Genomic DNA, 18,664 nt, shown 5'->3' with positions numbered 1-18,664 from the left:
CCGTCGCTCCAGGGTGTGGATTTTTCAGGGGTGCAGCTCACAGGTCAGCCAGACGCTCCCCCAAAGCTTCCAGCCCCCTCTGAGAGCCAGCACATGCGCCCCACATGGCCCCAGCCCCTTGCCTCAGGCCATGTGGTGATGTGGGAGGACACCACGCTCGCGGGGGAATCTCCTGCTCCCTGAATCCCGCACCAGCAGGGCCCATCAGCTGCATGCAATGTGGCCAGCTGCCCCTGCCCCTGCCCCTGCCAGCGAGGGCCCCGCACCCACAGACCCTTCCTGCCCTGGGAAGCTGGAGGCACTGAGCACGGTCCTGGCCCTATGAACAAACAGCACCTGTGGGTCTGGAGAGCTCCCCTTTGTCACTGAGAGGATGTGCCAAAGGGTTAAAGTGCCGGGGAGGTGGGAGACACCCAGCTGCTCCTCAGTCTCTCTGCAAATGCTCTGACAGAACATCCATCCCCTGAGAGAGGGCACGGGAGTCCCGCACCCTGAGGGCCGGCCTGGCACAGCTGCAGAAACACTGGCACTAACTGAGCAGAGCTAGCAAGGAGCCCCCCCAGCACTCCAGAGACCCAGCTTACGTTGCCTGGGCTAATGGTTGCCCGGTGGCTTGGGGACACTCACCCGCTGTGGCACACGCTCACGGAGCAGCTGGGCACCTTCTCCTGCAGGAGGCAAGCTCCTAACCAGCAGCAGGCTGGCTCCTGCCACGGGGCCAGTGCATGTGCCCAGCTCCTCAGGGAGCCCCTGGGCAGTCCTTCTGCCCGCTGCTCAGGGTAACCTCCAGCTGCCAGGTGCTCATTGGCCCTCGTAAGCAAGGCTAAGTGACACTGGTTTCCAGGAATGGTGTCCTGGGAGTCTCTGTCAGAGCTGAGCCGGGGCAGGGAACCACACCAAGACTGCTCAGCTCCCGCAGCGTGGCAGGGCACGGCGTCCCTCGGGAGCTGGGTGTGGTGCTACCCCCCTCCAGCAACAACAGGCAACAAAGGGGCCCGGCAGCAGCCAGCAAGTCACCAGCAAATCAGCTGCTGCTGAGCACAATGGGCTGGTGGAAAACCCAGCAATGAACAATGCGGCAGCGGGCTCTGCAAGGAGGGAGGCCAGGGCCCCTGGGTCCAGTGGGCCGGGCGCCCTGGTACTGGGAGTGGGCGTGTCTGGAAGGGCCCTGCGTCTGGAGGGAGGGCAGTGCCTGCAGGCTCCACAGGTACATGGCTGGCACTGGCTGGGGGGCTCTGGGCTGTACAGGTGAGTTTGGGACACTGATTGAGGCCTGGCAGGAGAGGCAGAGCTGTGCCCACCCTGGTACTCGCATGCCCCAGCCCCACTCCCTCCTCTGCCTGCCGCTCTGCTCCACACCCTTCCTCAGGCCCGCCCAGCGCCTTGGGCCTCTGCCCGTCTCTGAACAGGGGCGCCGCAGCAAAGGGGCCGTGTGGTGGGAGCTGGCAGTGTGGGGCCGCACCATGTTCTCCACGGTGCGGAGGTACTTGGCGCAGTGGCTATGCCCGTTGTAATCAGCGAGGTCAGCGGCCGTGTAGCCATCCTGGTCACGGAGCCCCAAGTTGACACCATTCACCACGAGGATCTGACAGCACTGGAAGGAGATACAAGGGGGGCGTGATGGAGGGTTTGGCTGGGCACATCCCACTCAGGCACAATCCAGCTGGGGGAGAGTTCGGGGGAAGGGGACGGGCTGCTACACACCCGACCCCAGATGAACCTGAGCCGCACTCGGACTGGGGGGCAGGGTGTGTGTGTGTGAAGCCAGACCCCACTCAGTATGGCACAGCAGGACAGGGCCGTGCCAGGGTCTTACACATGCTGGTATTGTGCTGGTGTGCCATGGCAGGCTGGTACTGTGTTGGGATGCTATAGCTGGGTGGTACCGTGGCAGGGCGATACCTTGGCAGATTGGTGCCATGGCAGAGCGGTGTTGTGCCAGGGCGGTGTTGTGCCAGTGTGCACTGGTGCCGTGGCAGGGCGGTGCCGTGGCAGGGCGGTGCTGTGGCAGGGCGGTGTTGTGCCAGTGTGCACTGGTGCCGTGGCAGGGCGGTGCTGTGGCAGGGCGGTGTTGTGCCAGTGTGCACTGGTGCCGTGGCAGGGCGGTGCTGTGGCAGGGCGGTGTTGTGCCAGTGTGCACTGGTGCCATGGCAGGACGCCTTCACTGTCCTCACCCTCTGATGAGTTTTCACTGACTGGAGCTTTCCCAGTGCAGAACAACTCTGTTCACAATCAGATCGGCCCCTGAGGCAGCTCCATTTCCTCCCACAGCTCAGCCCTCCCCAGGGCAAAGCCTGCAGCAGCTTCGCTCTGCGCCGGCCCGCAGCACACTGACCTCCAGCTCTCCGTTCTCGGCAGCATCGTGCAGCGGCGTCCCCCCCCACTGGTCGGTGGTGATCTCTCCCCCGTGCAGGAGCAGCCAGCTCAGCACTTTGGCGTGGCCGCGGCTGGCAGCAAAGTGCATGGCCGTCGCGCCGTCGTCATCCTGCTCTGACAGGCTGATGCTGGTGAAGCTCATCTGTAAAACGGAGAGAGAGGCTGTGTGGTCCAAGCCCTGTCCATTGAGTGAAACCGCAGCAGCCAGCTGCCTCCAGCGGGCCCGGAGACCCCAGCGCTGGCGTGGCGGGATCCCAGCAGCATGGCCCTCTGCCGGATAGCAATGCCTGGTACCTCTGGGCCAACGGAGCAGGAGCCTGGAGTCTCCAGCAGCTCAGGACGGAGCGCTGGCAGGGCGACTGGGGCCCGTCTAGGTCTGACTTAACCAGCGCGGGAGGCTGCGTGGCAGGTATCCCGGTGCAGAAGCAGCAGCCTGGGCCTGGCTCAAGTCGATTCGGAGCAGGGGTAACTAAACCCCCATCAGCTGATCTTGTGCTGACCCTGGGCGCTCACACAGTCACGGCCAGTTCAAGCGACCCCGGAGCGACCTGCCAGTCAGACAAGCCCTTCGACAGTGTCTGGGCGGTGCCAGACTCCGAGTTCCCGCACGGCCCTTTGATCTGTAGTAGCCTCATGCGAGCTGACATCAGGGGGAGCAGAGCTCCTCGCATACTCTGTGAAACTGGGTGCAAATCCCATGGGCCTGGAAATGGGGACGTGACCCAGCCCGGGGCTAAGCACCCCCAGCAATTACAGCAAAGCTCCTGCTCTAAATCCCGCCCCTCAAGCCCCTCTCGCCCCGTGCTCGGACGGCCCTCCAGCGAGATCGCCTGCCAAAGGGCTGGGAAGCGGGCAGTGCCCCCGCGCCGCAGGCTGCATGGGTTCTGGCACAGGCAGCACTCACCAGCCAGACGATGACGGTGTTGTGGCCCATCTGAGCAGCCGCGTGGAGCGGGGTCATACCGTCATTGGCGCGCACGTGGGGATCTGCTCCGCAGTCCTTCACCAAGTACTGTATGATTTCCAGGTGGCCTTCCTGGCAGGCTAGGTAGAGGGGAGTGGCACCATTCTTGGTCTGGGCACTAACACTGCTGCAAACGAGAACAAGACAGGCTGGGGAGTCTCCTTCGCCCCGTCCCCAAACGAAGTCACACAGCCGATGGAAAACACTGCTCTGGGTCCTTGAGTTTCATGCAGTTGTCAGCAGTGATGTGGAGATGCCCCCTGTTATGGCATGACCCCCCTCACCCCCCGTGGGCAGCTCCAGGCACCAGCGCAGGAAGCAGGTGCTTGGGGTGGCCAATGGAAAGGGGCGGCACGTCTGGGTGTTCGGCGGCAATTCGGCAGCGGGTCCCTCAGTCCCTCTCGGAGCGAAGGACCCGCCGCCGAAGAATGAAGGGGCGGCGGTAGAGCTGCCGCCAAAGTGCCGCCGATCGCGGCTTTATCTTTTTTTTTTTTTTCCGCTTTGCCGCTTGGGGCGGCAAAAAAGCTGGAGCCGGCCCTGCCCGTGGGTACAAGACACTGGCTCAGCTGCCCCCGCGCCCTGCTGTGGTGTGACCGCCCCGTGGGGCTGACACGCTGGGATGGGTTTCAGGTGCAATCCCACAATGCCCCTGCTGACCACTTGCCCTGTAACCCTGGGTGCCTCACAGTGCTTTGCTGCTGTAGCTCCCAGCCTGGGACACTCCCAACCAGCCTACCAGCGTGCAGGTCACACCCTGAGTCAGAGCCGTCCCTTGGGTAGGGCGAATCGGGGAGATTGCTCCGGGCCCCACGCTTTGGGGGGCCCCGCGGGCTGATGCGATTGGCCGGTGCAGTCGGTCCCGGAAGACATAGGTGTAGGAACTAGGGGTGTGTGTGTGGGGGGGTGCTGCAGCACCCCTGGGATCCCGGCTGCCGGCCCCGTGCACCCGGGGCTATGCTGCTGCCCCACGCCCGGGGCCCAGCCACCGATGCAGAGCGGGACCCCCAAGCCAGTGGGGGGCTGATTTGTCCTGGGCCCCGCATCTCCCTAGGGACGGCCCTGCCCTGCCCTGTGTGTCTGTGTACCAGACAGCCCCGGGCCAGCAGCTCTGACCCCAGCAGCCTGGCTACAGTCCCACCATCCCATTCTGGCTCCCACCAGCCTTGGTTGCAACCCAGGTGACTCCAACACACTCCCCATCCCGAATGTTCCCCAACCCGTGTGCTTTGCAATGGCCAGCCCTCTCCTGGACAGCTCAGAGAAATTAAGGGGCCCTTCGTTCCTTTAAAGACACAAAAGCACATCTAGCAAGATTCAATCTTTGCCTAAGCAGGTTTCTCATTCAGTTCCCAGAGACTTTAAGCCCCCTTGGTCGAAGGACCCATCTTTCTCAGCTTGCAAGCGTGTCTGTCTAGTGATGGATGCCAGGGTGGCTTCTCTCGTGGCTCATATCTTCCAAAGTTCAATGAACTTGTTTCAAGAGGCAGGATGACCTCATGCTGGTCTTGCCTTTCTGTGGGCTTCCCGTCCCCCTGTATGATTTCTGTGTAAATGGAGCTTCATTGTTTTCATTCCACCCTGCTTAATTTACAAAAGAGACAGGTAGAGAGCTGTCTGGGGGGGAACCTCTTTCTCCCTGTTTGGCCACAGACTTTAAAGCATAATATCATCCAGTAACCCTCTTTCCACACATAGCGATACTACAGACAAACCCCAAAGATCTCAGTCACCAGTGTGTCATGACTCTCTCTATCCACTGTTGCACTACGGGATCATTGATTCAACAGCTTATCACTAGAGTTCCAGCCTCCCACCCCATCCCCCGCATCTTTATAGACCAGTAAATCTTTGAAATGGATTCTTCTGAGAAGTAAAACCCAGATTAAACTTCCCTCGCCTGCCGGTACAGACCCATGCTGTCTTCTCCCACACGTTTTAGTGTGAGGTTCACCTCCATCCCTTGATGGGTCTGGTTACGGGCTATGTGAATAGGTTCTCGTTGTCTTTCAAAGTGCTTGGGAAGTAAACAAATTCCTATGGGCACGTCTACACTACAAAAGTGGGTCGACCTAACGTACATCTGCATGGAGCCGCTGCAGTAGTGAAATTGCTTTTGAGTGTCCACGTGACACTCCTTGTGTCGGCAATGCGCGTCCTCACAGGAGCGCTTGGCCCCACTGTACTGTCAGCAGGGGCATTGTGGGATGGCTTCTGAACGACGTAAGCGATGCAGTGTTTGCACTGACACTGCATCCCCCTAACTACATTGACACGGACGCTACACCGCTCGTGGAGGTGGAGTTATTACATCACTTACAGAGTTAGGTCGACATAAGCTGGCTTGTCGCCCTAGCTCTGTAGTGTGGACCAGGCCGTTGTCTAGTGCAGCCTTGTTTACAGCTCCTCCTGACACGCCTGATTTCAACACACTGTAGTGATAATTCCAGCATATAGCCACAACCCCTTCCACCCACCACGTACATCCGTCACACACAGATACTAATGATCAGAGTTATTCATTTTCAGATGATACTTCACAAAGCATATTCCATACTAAGATGATTACAATAGTGTGTAGGATACTCTGGGTCACACACGACATCACTTAATTACCCTCTCTAGGGGCTGGTCTGCATGGAGGATAAAAGCCTACAGCAGCTAACAGACACTCCTGTCGCTCTGGTGGATGAGAGCTGAGCTTTCTGTTGGCGCAGGCCTAGGTTCAGGCCCTGCTGACCCATGGAAGGGGCTGTTACAGGTTTGTTGGGATGCTCTCTGCTCAGTCGGGGAAGCCACTGAAGAGGTTGGTGCAGGGCTTCCATGCAGGCTAAAGAATAATGCCACATCCTCCCAGCTGGTTTTGGGATTCCCAAACACCTCCCAGGCACACGCCCCATGCTGCCCAGACATGCACATGCCCCACACCACTCGGACGTGCTGGCAGAGATGGCACGTGGGCTGCAGAGACACAGGCACCACAGCAGGATAAGTGACCAGGCTAAGGCTCAGAGCCCAGGAAACGCGAATTGGGGAGGGGAAAGGATCAATCTCCAGTGAAGGGCTGAGCGCGCTCTACTCCCTCTGGCGTCACGAGCACTTGGATCCTGTGGGGACTGGCGTGATGTGCTGCCCAGACAGGCTGGGCCCAGGGAAGGATGCAGCAGCTCGCTGGAGATGCTCAGGGGGCAGGACAGGCTGAGCAGCCCTGTGGCAGACAGCAATGCACCGAACAGCAGAGCACATGCCACAGGCAGGGGGAGCAGCCTCCCCTGCACTGCCCCCACCCAGCTCCCTCCAGAAGGGAGCACCATGTGTGACCGTGTGGGGTGCATTACCCCCCAGCTAACACCCCTCTGCTCTGCTCTCGCTCGGCGCTCCCCTAGTTCCCCTTGCAGATGCAGCAGCTGCCACAGGAGGTCATGCCGTTAATGAGTGTGCTTAGGCTAATCTCGTTCCTTCGGCTGTTTTTGGACACTGCAATTTAGCAGTATTTTCAAATAAGCAGATTAGGTGTCCAATAAACACCGACGCTGCGGCTGGCCCTGCCCATCACAGCAGAGGAAGAAGCTGTAATGAAATAATTGGGATGATAGAGAAGAACCCACCCAGCAACTGAATTACTTGGGCTGGTGGCTTAAACAATGCGCCCAGACCAAGTGTTAGCAACCAGAGGAGCCGGCAGCTCTGGGATTTGTCCGGCTGGGTGCAAGGCGAGGCCCCCACGGCAGCCTGGGCTCCCCCTCGGCTCACAGCTCGGTTCCCGTTCAGCTGGGACCCAGGAGAGCAGCAGAGAGTGAGCTGAGGGGGGCAAAGTTAGCCAGCCAGCCCTGAGCGTCCAGGCCGGTTTGAGGGCTGCCGCTGTCCCTGGCTGATGCGCTCAGAGCAGGGCTCCGCACGCTCCCCGTGGATGTGCTAATATTGCCACGTGCTATATTTTTTAGGTTTCTGGCACCTCCGTACGCAATCTCATTGGTGCCCCGACCCTGACACTGTTCAGAGCCCGCAGATCCCCCAGCCCCATCCTGTCACAGCTAAGCCTTGCATTGCATGGGGCAAAGCGGCAGCATGGTGGTGCCCATGGGCATGAGGGCCAGATCCCACACTCCTTCCTCCAGCACCGCTCCCGCTGCCTGCAGTACGGACTGCAGGGGGAGGGGCTGAGAGGATGGCGGGTCTCCATTCTCCCTCCCCAGGGGAAGCAATTAACTGCATGGAGCACAACTCTGCTTTGGGACGCGCTGCTTTTGCAGGGCACTGCACTGCGCAGTATCACGCAGACCATGGGACGGCCGGGCAGCCCCCTGTACGACAGGCCCTGAGGGCTGGCCTAGAATTGTGAGTTTCGCCCTGGGAAAGGGGAGGGAAGGAGATGCCAGCGTGGGGCACAAGCACTAGGCTGCGGAGAGCAATGCCCCTTTGACTGGGAAGCCCCTACGCCAGCTGGCACAGTGAGGGGAGCTGCATGGCCTGAGTCCCCCACAGCAAGGGCTCTTGAGACGTGAGCTCCGCTGGGATCCCGGAGCAGGCTGCACCACACAACGGCTGGCAGCCCTTGGATAACCAGCCATGAATGCAGGGCACCATCTGCAGCTCGGGGGACTCATCCGAATGGGTCCACATTCAGGCCTAGCCCATCCCCCAGCACACGCCACAGGTTCAGCCTGGCACTGAGATGACCAATCCCACGACGTGTTATTGCTGCCCACAGAGCTAATGCCAGGTGGGGCACACAGCAGTGCCAGGGTGTGAGAGGGGGCAGCCATGCTGCTGGGTGCTGCCCAGTCAGGCCCCCGCCTGCAGCCCAGTGCCCCCGACTCCACCAGCAGACACAGGGACTGGCCAGGAAAGCTGGGGGTGGGGTGAATTCCATCATTCCAGCCCCCCCCCCCCAGGCCATGCCCTGAGCACACCCGGCCCCCAGGCCCAGCACAGGGCAGTACCACACTTGGCACTTTCCCCTGCCGGCGCTAGGACGTCTCCCCAGCTCCACCTGCCCGGACCCGGGGTGTCAGGAAAGGTCCTCCCCCTCTTCTGAGAGCGGGGCCAACAGGCACACAGAGGGGACGGCTGGGCTGAGGCCCGGGAACAGAGCTCCATGCGGCAGTGGCCTCCTCGAGCTAGGAATGGGGGGAGACCCCTCCCGGCACACAGTGCTGCAATTCTCTCAGCCAGTAACCGGCACGTGCAGGGGCGTTCGGCTCAGCCCCGCTCGCTCCTGCCAGCGCTTGTTCTGAACACCGTTCTCCCAGGGAGTGGTCTCAGGGCTCTGGGCCCAGCGGCCGGAAAGCGCCGGGGACCTGTTCAAATCAGCCCAGCACTCAGAGGGCCAGTGACGCTCCCTAGGACAGCGCCCAGCTCCGTGAAAGCCGCGCTGGCTATCTGCTGCGTCAGGGCCGGGGACACCGACGGGCCAGGCCTGCACGGAGCCAGCATGGGTCCCAGGGAGCAGGGCTGTGACGTCAGGATAAATGGAGACCAGTGGGCTACCAAGGGTCTGCTATTAGTAGCCTGCTGCTAACCACTGGTGGCCAACAATCCTAGGGGCAGTATCTAGGCGGTAACTACACTCAGCTGGGCTACAGCCTGTCCTCAGGTGCCAGGCGTCCCCCTCCCCTCTGCCCCCCTCCCCTTTGCTCTCTCCACTCGCTCATGCCCAGCTCCGGCACCACATCAACCTGCGCTAAGCGTGCAGTCGGCAGCTGCCCTGCACCTGAACTCACAGACGCAGCCCGCTGCTCCTCTTTTCAGATCTCCCCTCCGGCTTCCTTTCCTTCCCTCCCCTCCAGTTCAGGCGGCTCCAGGTTACCAGCACCAAGGCTGCAGAGACTCCCCCGTGGCACTAGCGCTCACAGCCTGCAGCACGGCATGAAAGGAACAGGGCAGTGCGAATCCATCGCCCCGCTGCAGCCACAAGCCAGGGCTGCGAGGCAAGTGGCCTTTGCAAATAGCCTGACTGGCCCCATGGGCACATTTATCTGCACAATCATTAGAAGCAACGAGCTTTGGGCCAAATCCATCGCCGGTGTAAATCCCTGGGATGCAGTGGCGTTGCACCGAGCATGAAGCAGCTGGTGGTGCTGAATTCATCGTACACGCAGTATCAGTCGCTTCCCTGCCCAGGCCTTGCCTCAAGTCCAGGAACGCAGAGCAAGTGGCTGTAGGACAGAGAACTCCAGCCTGCTTCCCGGGCTAACCAGGGGGGTGGGCAAATGGGCCGTGGCTGCACCCCCTGCCCTGGGCTGCCGGGATTGTCAAAGCTCCACACAAGGATTAGGCGAAGCCCATCCTGCCAGGGAGGGGGCCGGGCACTGCTACTGAGCAGGCTGTCAAGCCATGGTGCAGCTCCTAGAGACACAGCACAAAGCGGAGAGAAACTGACCCATGTCTGGGGGGGAGGGAGGGGCAGGAGGCGACTGCCTGCGGAAGCCAGGGAACAGGAGTTTGGTGATTTCCGCTCAGCCCTAGTTCTGACCACTGAGCCACTGCTTGTTGGCAGGGGTCTATTTTAGGGCCTTTGGTGGTACATCAGGGCCCAGTCTGGTCCAGGGTTCCCAGGAGCGGGATAGTGAGAACGTGATGTCGGTGCAGGAATGGCAGGTGGGAAGGGAACTGGGTGAAGGTGCTGGGGGATGAAGAGAGAGAAGCAGCCAGTCGCTGGGTCACTACCATGCACTCTGCATGGGGTGTGAGAGAGCAGGCCGGGACGGATGCCAGGCTGAGAACAGCTCCAGAGGGGGACCGTGGCCTGCTCAGGATAAACCCGTGGCAGGCAGTGGGCACCAGCACAGGCTGAGTGGGCAGCAGCATCACAAGCTTCACCCATAACCGCCGTCCTGATCAGCCAGGGCCCCTGCACAGGGGGCGCCTGCGGCATGTCCATGTATCCAGGGCGCTCTGCCAACCGCAGCCCCACTGCCCCGCAGGGATGGTGTTTTCACAGGTGCGGGGAACTGCACCCAGAGACCAGACTCATTTCCTAGCCGGACGGTGCTGGATTTCAGGCAGCGACTGGTGCTAGCTCCGACCAGCCCTAGTGCCACGCACGCTGCACGTGACGGGCAGCTAGGAACACACCTGGGAGGCTGCCAATTCGAAACCAGCACTTGGAGCCAGCGTCTCTACAGAGCCCCCAGCTCATCCGGCACCAGAATACGCTGGCTCTGGGGCTTGCCGTGGGGAGCTGGGTTATTAAGCCCTCAATAAAAACCTGTTGAATATTTTAAGAAGGAAGAGCAATAAATACTCTGCTCTGTTATCCAAAAGATCCCAGGCATCTTAATAATTGATCCCTGTAACTGTGAGAAGGGCTGGGGCTGGGTGTGCTCTCCACACAGCCTGGCCAGGTCCCCTGGCCACCCGCTGGCTCTGCCCAAACGCCTGCAGCGCTCGCTCTCTCTCTCGGTTGGCACAGCTCATCCGCTGCAGGGTGGGCCCAGGCTAGTGCCTCTCGTGTGCTGCTAGCGCTCCAGTGCCCACAGCCCCCCCGTGTGCCCAGCAATTCATAGCCGGGCTCAGCTTGTAGCAGTGCAAAGAGCCCTGGGATGTGCCACCCTGAGTGAGCGCAGTGCCAGCGTGGACACAGCAGCTCCAGCATTATTTCGTAGGGTGGCTGCGGGGCTTGGCTTGGGGGCCCCGAGCTCTGCAGTGCAGACAGACCCTGCCGTGGCTGCTTCCCACAGCTACACATGGCCGCTCACATCGCCCCCGGTCCTGCCCATTCTCCCTTAGGCAGGTATGCGGCTGCCGCAGCACCCAGAATCAACCCGCCGAGCAGTGAGGGCATCTGGGCATGGCTCATTCCTTAGGAGGGCAAATACGGGGTGCTCTGGCAAACTGGCTCAGAGCCAAGGAGCTGGGGATTCTGAGGTGCAGCGGCTGCCCTGGACCCAGGGACCGGTGTGGAGCCCACAGTTACTGCTTCCATGGGTGGGGAGCTAGGGGGAGATGCGGGGTCTCGTAGGTAGCCTCTCTGGCTGGGCAGGTGGTGACATGTCCAGGGAGGCTGGAACCAGCCCTTTGCAATCAATCAATATTGGATATTCTGCTCAACACCCCTCCCCCACCCCCTCCCCCAGCCCCCCAGGGCTGCTTGCTCTGAGACAAGGCACTGGCTTCTGGCACCCAGGGCCAGCCTGAGGTTCTGCTGGGGTCATTCCAGTGAAACAGCTGGAAGCGCCGGACGCAGAAAGCAACTAGGCATCATGGGCCAGAATCCACCATACAGCGGGTCAATGAATGCTGAGAAGATGCACTGACTTGGCCCATGTAATTCAGCTCTTTTCAGGAAAGGCAACGCAGGCCAACCTCGTCACAGCCCCAGTGGAATATCTCTCCCTTCAAACTGCAGCATACACACCACTGCCCCATGCCCACTGCCGCCCCTGCATGGTACCACAGCTCCTGCCACCCCCACACACTGCCACCCCATGCAACTGCCCCATGCCCACTGCCGCCCCTGCATAGTACCACAGCTCCTGCCACCCCCACACACTGCCACCCCATGCCCACTGCCTTCCCATGCCCACCGCCGCCCCTGCATGGTACCACAGCTCCTGCCACCCCCACACACTGCCACCCCGTGCCCACTGCCTTGCCATGCCCACTGCCGCCCCTGCATGGCACCACAGCTCCTGCCACCCCCACACACTGCCACCCCGTGCCCACTGCCTTGCCATGCCCCCTGCTGCCCCTGCATAGTACCACAGCTCCTGCCACCCCGTGCCCACTGCCTTGCCATGCCCACCGCCGCCCCTGCATGGTAACACAGCTCCTGCCACCCCCACACACTGCCACCCCGTGCCCACTGCCTTGCCATGCCCACTGCTGCCCCTGCATAGTACCACAGCTCCTGCCACCCCCACACACTGCCACCCCATGCCCACTGCCTTGCCATGCCCACCGCCGCCCCTGCCTGGTACCACAACTCCTGCCACCCCGTGCACACCACCACTCCTGCCATAGGCTTCCTGGCCAGTGCTGCCAGAGCAGCAGGCATATGGACGTGCACACAAAGGACCCAGATGTTGGTAGCACTTAAGTGCTCTTCTGTTTTTTAACATTTTAAATCTGTTAATTAACTCACCACTAATGGCACTTGACCAGATTAGCTGCTAATCGTGTGAACGGGCACATTTTAAATCAATAATTGCCAATTCCCAAGTAATCTAGAATGGGTTAATCTGTGCAGGTTCAGTTTTGCTTAATGCAGCCTATGATTGGGGACTATCAGCATATTGAATGTGTGAGTAAACTGCTTTGCCATATGCTTTGGGGGGGAGGGATAGCTCAGTGGTTTGAGCATTGGCCTGCTAAACCCAGGGTTGTGAGTTCAATCCTTGAGGGGGGCCACTTGGGGATCTGGGGCAAAAATCAGTACTTGGTCCTGCTAGTGAAGGCAGGGGGCTGGACTCGATGACCTTTCAAGGTCCCTTCCAGTTCTAGGAGATGGGATATCTCCATTAATTATTATTATTTATTTTTATTATGCCAGTGACCTCCGGATTGTCTCTGCACCAGCTGCTGGGTTTTGTAGCTCTCTCGTCCATTTGTTTGCTCTGCCCATGGGACCCCCAGTCCGTTTAATACCCAGGCAGCGCTGAAAGTCTGTGCTAAACCCACCATCATCCAGACCTGCACCCGGTGTGGCCACCTCTCGGGGGAGCTGGGTGGGTCACGTTCACTGCACAGGGCCTGACTCTGACCTCCCGCTGGGTTTCCTCTGGTGCAAATTTCTTTGCCTTTAGAGTGGTTACTCCTGATCGACACAGGGGGCAGTGACAGCAGAATCTGGCCCTGGAGCGCTAATATCACATGTTGTGGTCTCCTAATAAAGCGCCAGGCATTTGCTGGGGCTGGTTGTGAGCATGCTCAGGTTTGCCATTTCCCCACGGCAGAATGGGAGCAATCCAGGCGCAAGAGCCAGAAGGGCTTGAGGACTGTCCAGTTGAGATGCTGGGAAGGGCTCGGGCGAATGCAGCCTCGGCAAAGGGCACACGGCGCGCACTGCTCGGGTCCCACTGGTGGCGGGCGCTGCCCAGCGGGAAGCGCAAGGGGCCAAGCCGTTATCTGAAGTACAAACCCTGCGCGCCACTGCACACACTCCAGGCTAAAAAACAACTCCAGCAAAACAGTGGGGGATGGGCTGGAATATGACCCAAGTTTTGGCAAATGGGGAAGGGCCTTTCTTCTCCTTCCCAGGCCTGGCTGAAAGGCGCCCTGCACCGACTGCTGGGGAAATTGAAACCCCGAAACTGCATTTGCTGCAAGTGGCAACTTTACGTCTGGGACAAAATGTGCCAATGCCCCTGCGAGGAGCTGGCGCTGCCCAGGAACGCCTGGAACTCGCTGTCCCTGTGGGTGAATGCACAGCTCTGAGTGCTGATCACACTCGGGCACTTCAGAGCACGCTCCACCGGGGGCTCGTATTCTCTCAGCCCAGCAGGGGCCCTGCTGCCATTCAGATAAGCCGTAACAGAAAGAACCTGCTGCACAATGTTCAGCCCTGTGCCTGCAGCCAGGCTAACAAACTGCTGTAAATCAGTGCTTAGGGGACTGCTCCATTGTGCTGGGCTTTCGATAGCTAGAGTCGCTCTAAAGTGGCTGCGGGCTGCAAGAAACACTGGGGCAAACCTGGGCAGGCGTTGCCCTATCCGCAGGCAGAGCGCAGCTTGTTCTGCCCCAGCTCCAGGAGACGACAGTGAGATAAGCAGCAGCCTCAAAGCCGAACCAGACACAGTAAGGGGCAGCGCCATTCTCAGCTGTGTAGCTGCATGCCTGCGGTTCGAGCCCCCCCGAAAGACGCACTGCCCTGGCACCGGTGCGCTAGGGCTACCTTGCTGCAGCTGGAGTGCTGGGGAGGAAATGCAGCGCAGTGGGGGTTTACTGTTACCTTAAAGAGACAGCTCTCCGGGGAGCGGTCCCCAGGCCTAGGCATCACCCCACTCCCACTGGAACAGGGCTGAAGTGGTGCAGGTTTGTCCTGTCCCTCTGCGTGGGGGCGAATTTCACCCTCGTAGGGGTCTCGTAAGGGCAGCTCCAGCTCTTTCCACCCCTCAAGGGGCGAAGCACGTGTCCAGGAGCAAAGGGAATCCAGTGGGCATCACGGAGCCTGGCACTGTTCTCGCCCTGTTTTCATGCAGCACTTGGCGCTATGCTGCCTCCGCCAAACCAGCGTGGGAGGCTGAGAAATGCCACGCCCAGCGCGGGGGGCTGCCCAGCCACCTCCGGCCTGCACTGAGACAACCGCTGAGGCCACGAGCCCTGGACAGGCCCCAGGCTCATGGCCAGGGCGTGCAAGAAGCCTGCAGCTTGTGCTGTGCCTGTTCAGATACAAGCCAGGCCACTCTGTGCGGGACTCATGCTGCTGCTGCCCAGGACGTGCGTGCAGCCTCTCTCCTGTGCGGCAGAGAGCTTTGTCCCTAAACTTTCCCTTCCTCCACTCAGGCCACTACCCCTTGTCCTATTGTCACCCCAGGCTGCTGCTAAGCCCTTCCCGCCCTCACGCTGCTCCCCTGATTTTCCTGGCTTTTTGCCTAGTTGTATCTCCGCCTGCTGCAGCTGCTGGGCGCAGCGGGGTGTTTGCAGCCCCTAAGGGGGAGCAAAGCCCAAGGGAGGTGCTACATAGTGAGGAGGCAGGGGAAGATTCCCAGCTGAGGAGAGGCAGGGAGCAGAGAGTTAAAGGAGGGGAGGGGCAGAGGATTGCACCGGATTCGCCTACAAATAATCACGGCTTATCCTCTGCTAGGGGAGTATGCCATGTCCACCCCCAGACCACAGGAGCACATGGACGAAGGAGAGCCAGCCCTGGCCCTCCATCCATCTGCGTTCGCTTACTGCAGGTTAGCTGCCGCTGGTTACCATAGTGATTACAACAAACAATGCAGGACGGAAAACAGCCACTTGTTCCCAGGGATCGCCACTAGCCAAGCTAATTAAGAATTAAGGAGACAAAGCCTGCAGCTTGAGCCTGAGGCAGTGAGTGGGTTTAAAGTATGCAGATTAGGGGCAGGCTTAGCAGGCCCAAATCGAGAGTGCTCCAGCGAACGTCCTGAGACTTAACGGAACTAACCTGGTAACGGCCGGAGCGCAGCAGCCTATTAATAACTTACATTACTGTTGCTAATAATACTAATTCAATTCATTTAATCGTTAAAGTTTAATGCATTCTTCAGGCTGGCCCCAGCTTGGGGACAGCATGTGGGCGGGAGCTGGCTAATGTCCCCAAAAAGCAAAGCTAGGGGTCTTTACGTCTTATTGTTTGCTGAAATAAGCAGCCCTAGAATATTGTGTCCCCAGCAGAGAGAGAGGGCGGGATCGGACTGGTCCTGCTCTGAGCACCGCAGTCTGGGGCAGAGGCAGCTGGAAGCTTTAGTTCATTTCGGGGTTCAGTGTGTTGGCTTTGTACTTAGCAGCAGGCACCTGTAGTGAAGAATTCTTTAGAAATACCAGGGGCAGACAGCTCATTGGCACCCGTGTCAGCAGGTGAGGCCAGAGAGGCCACCAGGTCCACCTTGCACCCAGGAACGCTGGCACCTGAGCTCAGACGTATGCCAAGTGCTGGAAACCAGCCGTTGCTCAGAGGGCCGGGGAGCGCTTGTTGGGAATGCCTCCCCTTGTGCCGGGAGGCACCAGCATCCCAGCAAAAGGAGACTCTACTGGTAACTCAGTCTGTAGAAGCCCAAGGGATTGGCTTTCTGAGAGCAAAGAGCATGAAACCAGCATTTCTGGGCTGGCTCGTGCCCATCCCCCCATAGCATCTCACTCGACCCTGGCTAATGAGACATGAAAAGCCAGACCCCCAACCACCAACGATTGTCCTGTGGGCTATGGTGGCTTGGCCGTAGAGCCCCCGTCTGCAGGTGCAGCAGACACTCAGAGGGGCGGGGAGTCCCACACACTCGCACTAGCAATCGGCACACCATAAAGAGTCATTCAGAAGAACATCCCAGAGCCTGGGTGCTTCTCTGAACGATCGGCAGCTCTCCTGTCGACGTCATGAATCCACCCCCAACGAGCAGTGGTAGCTGTGTCAGTGGGAGAAGCTCTGTCCACACAAGCACTTGTGTCGGTGTAACTTACGGCACTCCGGGGGGTGATTTGTTCACCCCCGAGCGACAGACGTTCTGCCGACATACGCTGTAGGGTAGCCTCAGGAGCACCCAGCACGTGGGGTTGCGTACCTGACCAGCTCGGCTAATAGCCGTCGGAGAACCTATCCTCCATGGACTTATCTAGTTCGTTTCTGAACCAAGTTCTTCTTTTGCGTATACTTTCACAACATTCCCTGGCCAGAGGCTGGCTGTGCATTGTGAAGAAGCACTTCCTGATGTTTATTTTAAACCTGCTGCCTATTAATCTCATTGGGTGACCCCTGGTTCTTGTGTTATGTGAAGGGGTAGCTAACACTTCCCCGTTCACTTTCTCCGCACCAGTCATGATTTTATAGCCCTCTATCATATCCTCCCTCAGTTGTCTCCTTTCCAAGCGGAACAGTCCCAGTCTTATTAATCTCTCCTCCTACTGAAGCTGTTCCATACCCTCAGTTATCTTTAGGGCCCTTCTCTGTGCTTTTTCCAATTTTAATATATCTCTTTTGAGATGGGGTGACCAGAACTGCACGCAGTATTCAAGGGGTGGGTGTACCATGGATGTATAGAATGGCATTATGATATTTACTGTCTTCTTATCTATCCTCTTCCTAATGGTTCCTAACATTCTGTTAGCGTAGTTAGGTTGCCCAACACTTTCCATGAGAAATGCCTGTTTCAGTTGCTTATGACTTTGTCACACTATAACGATTTGGGCTGAAATTTTCCAGACCAGGCGTCGGCTGATTTTTTGGGGGTAAATTTCAGCAAAATCTGTTCAGCCATGTCCATGTCCTGCCTTGAGTACAGAGGACTGGACTAGATGACCTCTCGAGGTCCCTGCACTTCTATGATTCTGTGAAAAACAAAATAAAGGAAAAATATGGGTTTTGGGTCAAGGTTAAAAAATTCTTACAGCCGTTTTGCTGAGGAGTTTCACGTTCTAGAGCAGGCGCTTGAAGAGCAGCGGGGCAGGGGGTGAGCCCAGGCTATTACCCTCTGTTCAGGAGGGTTCCTGTCCTGTCCCTGTAAAAATCCACCAAAGTTGGCCAGGTTCTGAGCTCTGAAAATCCGTTCACAAAAGCTCAGGCAGCATGGAGGAGAAGGGGAAGTAATCTGATATGACTGCGGAAGGTGGGGGCAGGGGCAAGACCAGGTGGTGGGGCACGCGAACAAGCTGGAGGGGGCAGGAGTCAGGGTGTGTATGAGTGGGGTGGGGGAATGAGGGGGCAAAAGGGTCTGTAGCCACTAGGGAACGCTCCTGCCCAGAACATGGAATGGAATCCAGGATTCCTGAGGCCCAACATTCCTCTTCTGCCTGGCAAATGGTACGGCTCGTCGCCCTCTCGTGACTGGTCCACAGAGAAGATAAAAACCTTCTACTACTACCAGTCACTGATTACCTCAAGTGCAAAAAGGAGCCTTAATTCTGGCATTTCCTAGCTTCTGAGTGCTTGACTTTGCAACCTTTCATGGTCTTTCAGTAGAGCTTTTGTCTGCAATATAGATACAAACCCACTGTCGTTCCTCCCCATTTGAACTGTTACTGCTGCATCCTGCCTGTTAGCTGGTGTTGCGGCTCCCAGAGATAGAATTTCAAGGCTTGTAATGGAGCCTCCCATCGGGCAGTTAGCAGAAGGGACGATGAGCGCAGGGGTAAATAATTAATGGGATTTCTTAACTAAAGGCGGCAGGTGCTCACAGCAAAAGTAACTGCAGGAGAAGCATAAAATTAAATGTACAAGGCCTGTGACTAAGACATGCTTAATGAAGAGCCTACTTAGCAAAACTCAGGGACCCTTCTTCTGTCAGTGAGTTGAGCGGGGGGCTGTGAAGTCTTTTCCCACTGATAACTGGGGGTTTTGCCATATCACTTGCATGGATTCTACTGGGAGTCTCACTAAATGGATAGTCAACCATTCCACTGCTGAGCTTCCCATTTATAGTTTGTGAGTTTGGTCTGGAACAACCTCCCTGCCCCAATGGACCCCCTGACTCTTTACAACTCATCTGCGTTGCCTTGTCCTTTCCATAACGAGAGTACCATGCCTGGAGTCCCCTAGCTCGCTCCCTCGTCTGTCTGGGCTCAGGCATTTCGCCTGGAATCTGCACAGTGTACCCTCCCCATGCTCTGCACTGGCACAGCCACAGATGGTACCTGTAATCCACTTAGTTGACTTGTATTTACCTGTATGGGTTAATCTGCTGGGAAGGGTCTGATTTCCTGTGCTGGAGACAG

The 18,664-nt window shown here is 58.5% G+C and overlaps 1 protein-coding gene across 1 annotated transcript in view; it reads right to left on the bottom strand.

Annotated features, from left to right (window-relative positions):
• ESPN (espin) overlaps positions 1–18,664 on the bottom strand; it is a 74,095-nt gene that overhangs the window by 42,353 nt on the left and 13,078 nt on the right. Inside the window, exons 3-5 of the mRNA XM_065421383.1 lie at positions 3,281–3,467; positions 2,336–2,518; positions 1,463–1,594 (exon numbers count right to left, since the gene is read on the bottom strand). Coding sequence (XP_065277455.1) covers positions 1,463–1,594; positions 2,336–2,518; positions 3,281–3,467 — 502 coding nt within the window. The remainder of the gene's footprint in view (positions 1–1,462; positions 1,595–2,335; positions 2,519–3,280; positions 3,468–18,664) is intronic.

The sequence above is a fragment of the Emys orbicularis genome, chromosome 22, assembly GCF_028017835.1.
Source record: "Emys orbicularis isolate rEmyOrb1 chromosome 22, rEmyOrb1.hap1, whole genome shotgun sequence".
Taxonomy (NCBI): Eukaryota; Metazoa; Chordata; order Testudines; family Emydidae; genus Emys; species Emys orbicularis.
This window is presented reverse-complemented; position numbering and strand designations above follow the sequence as displayed.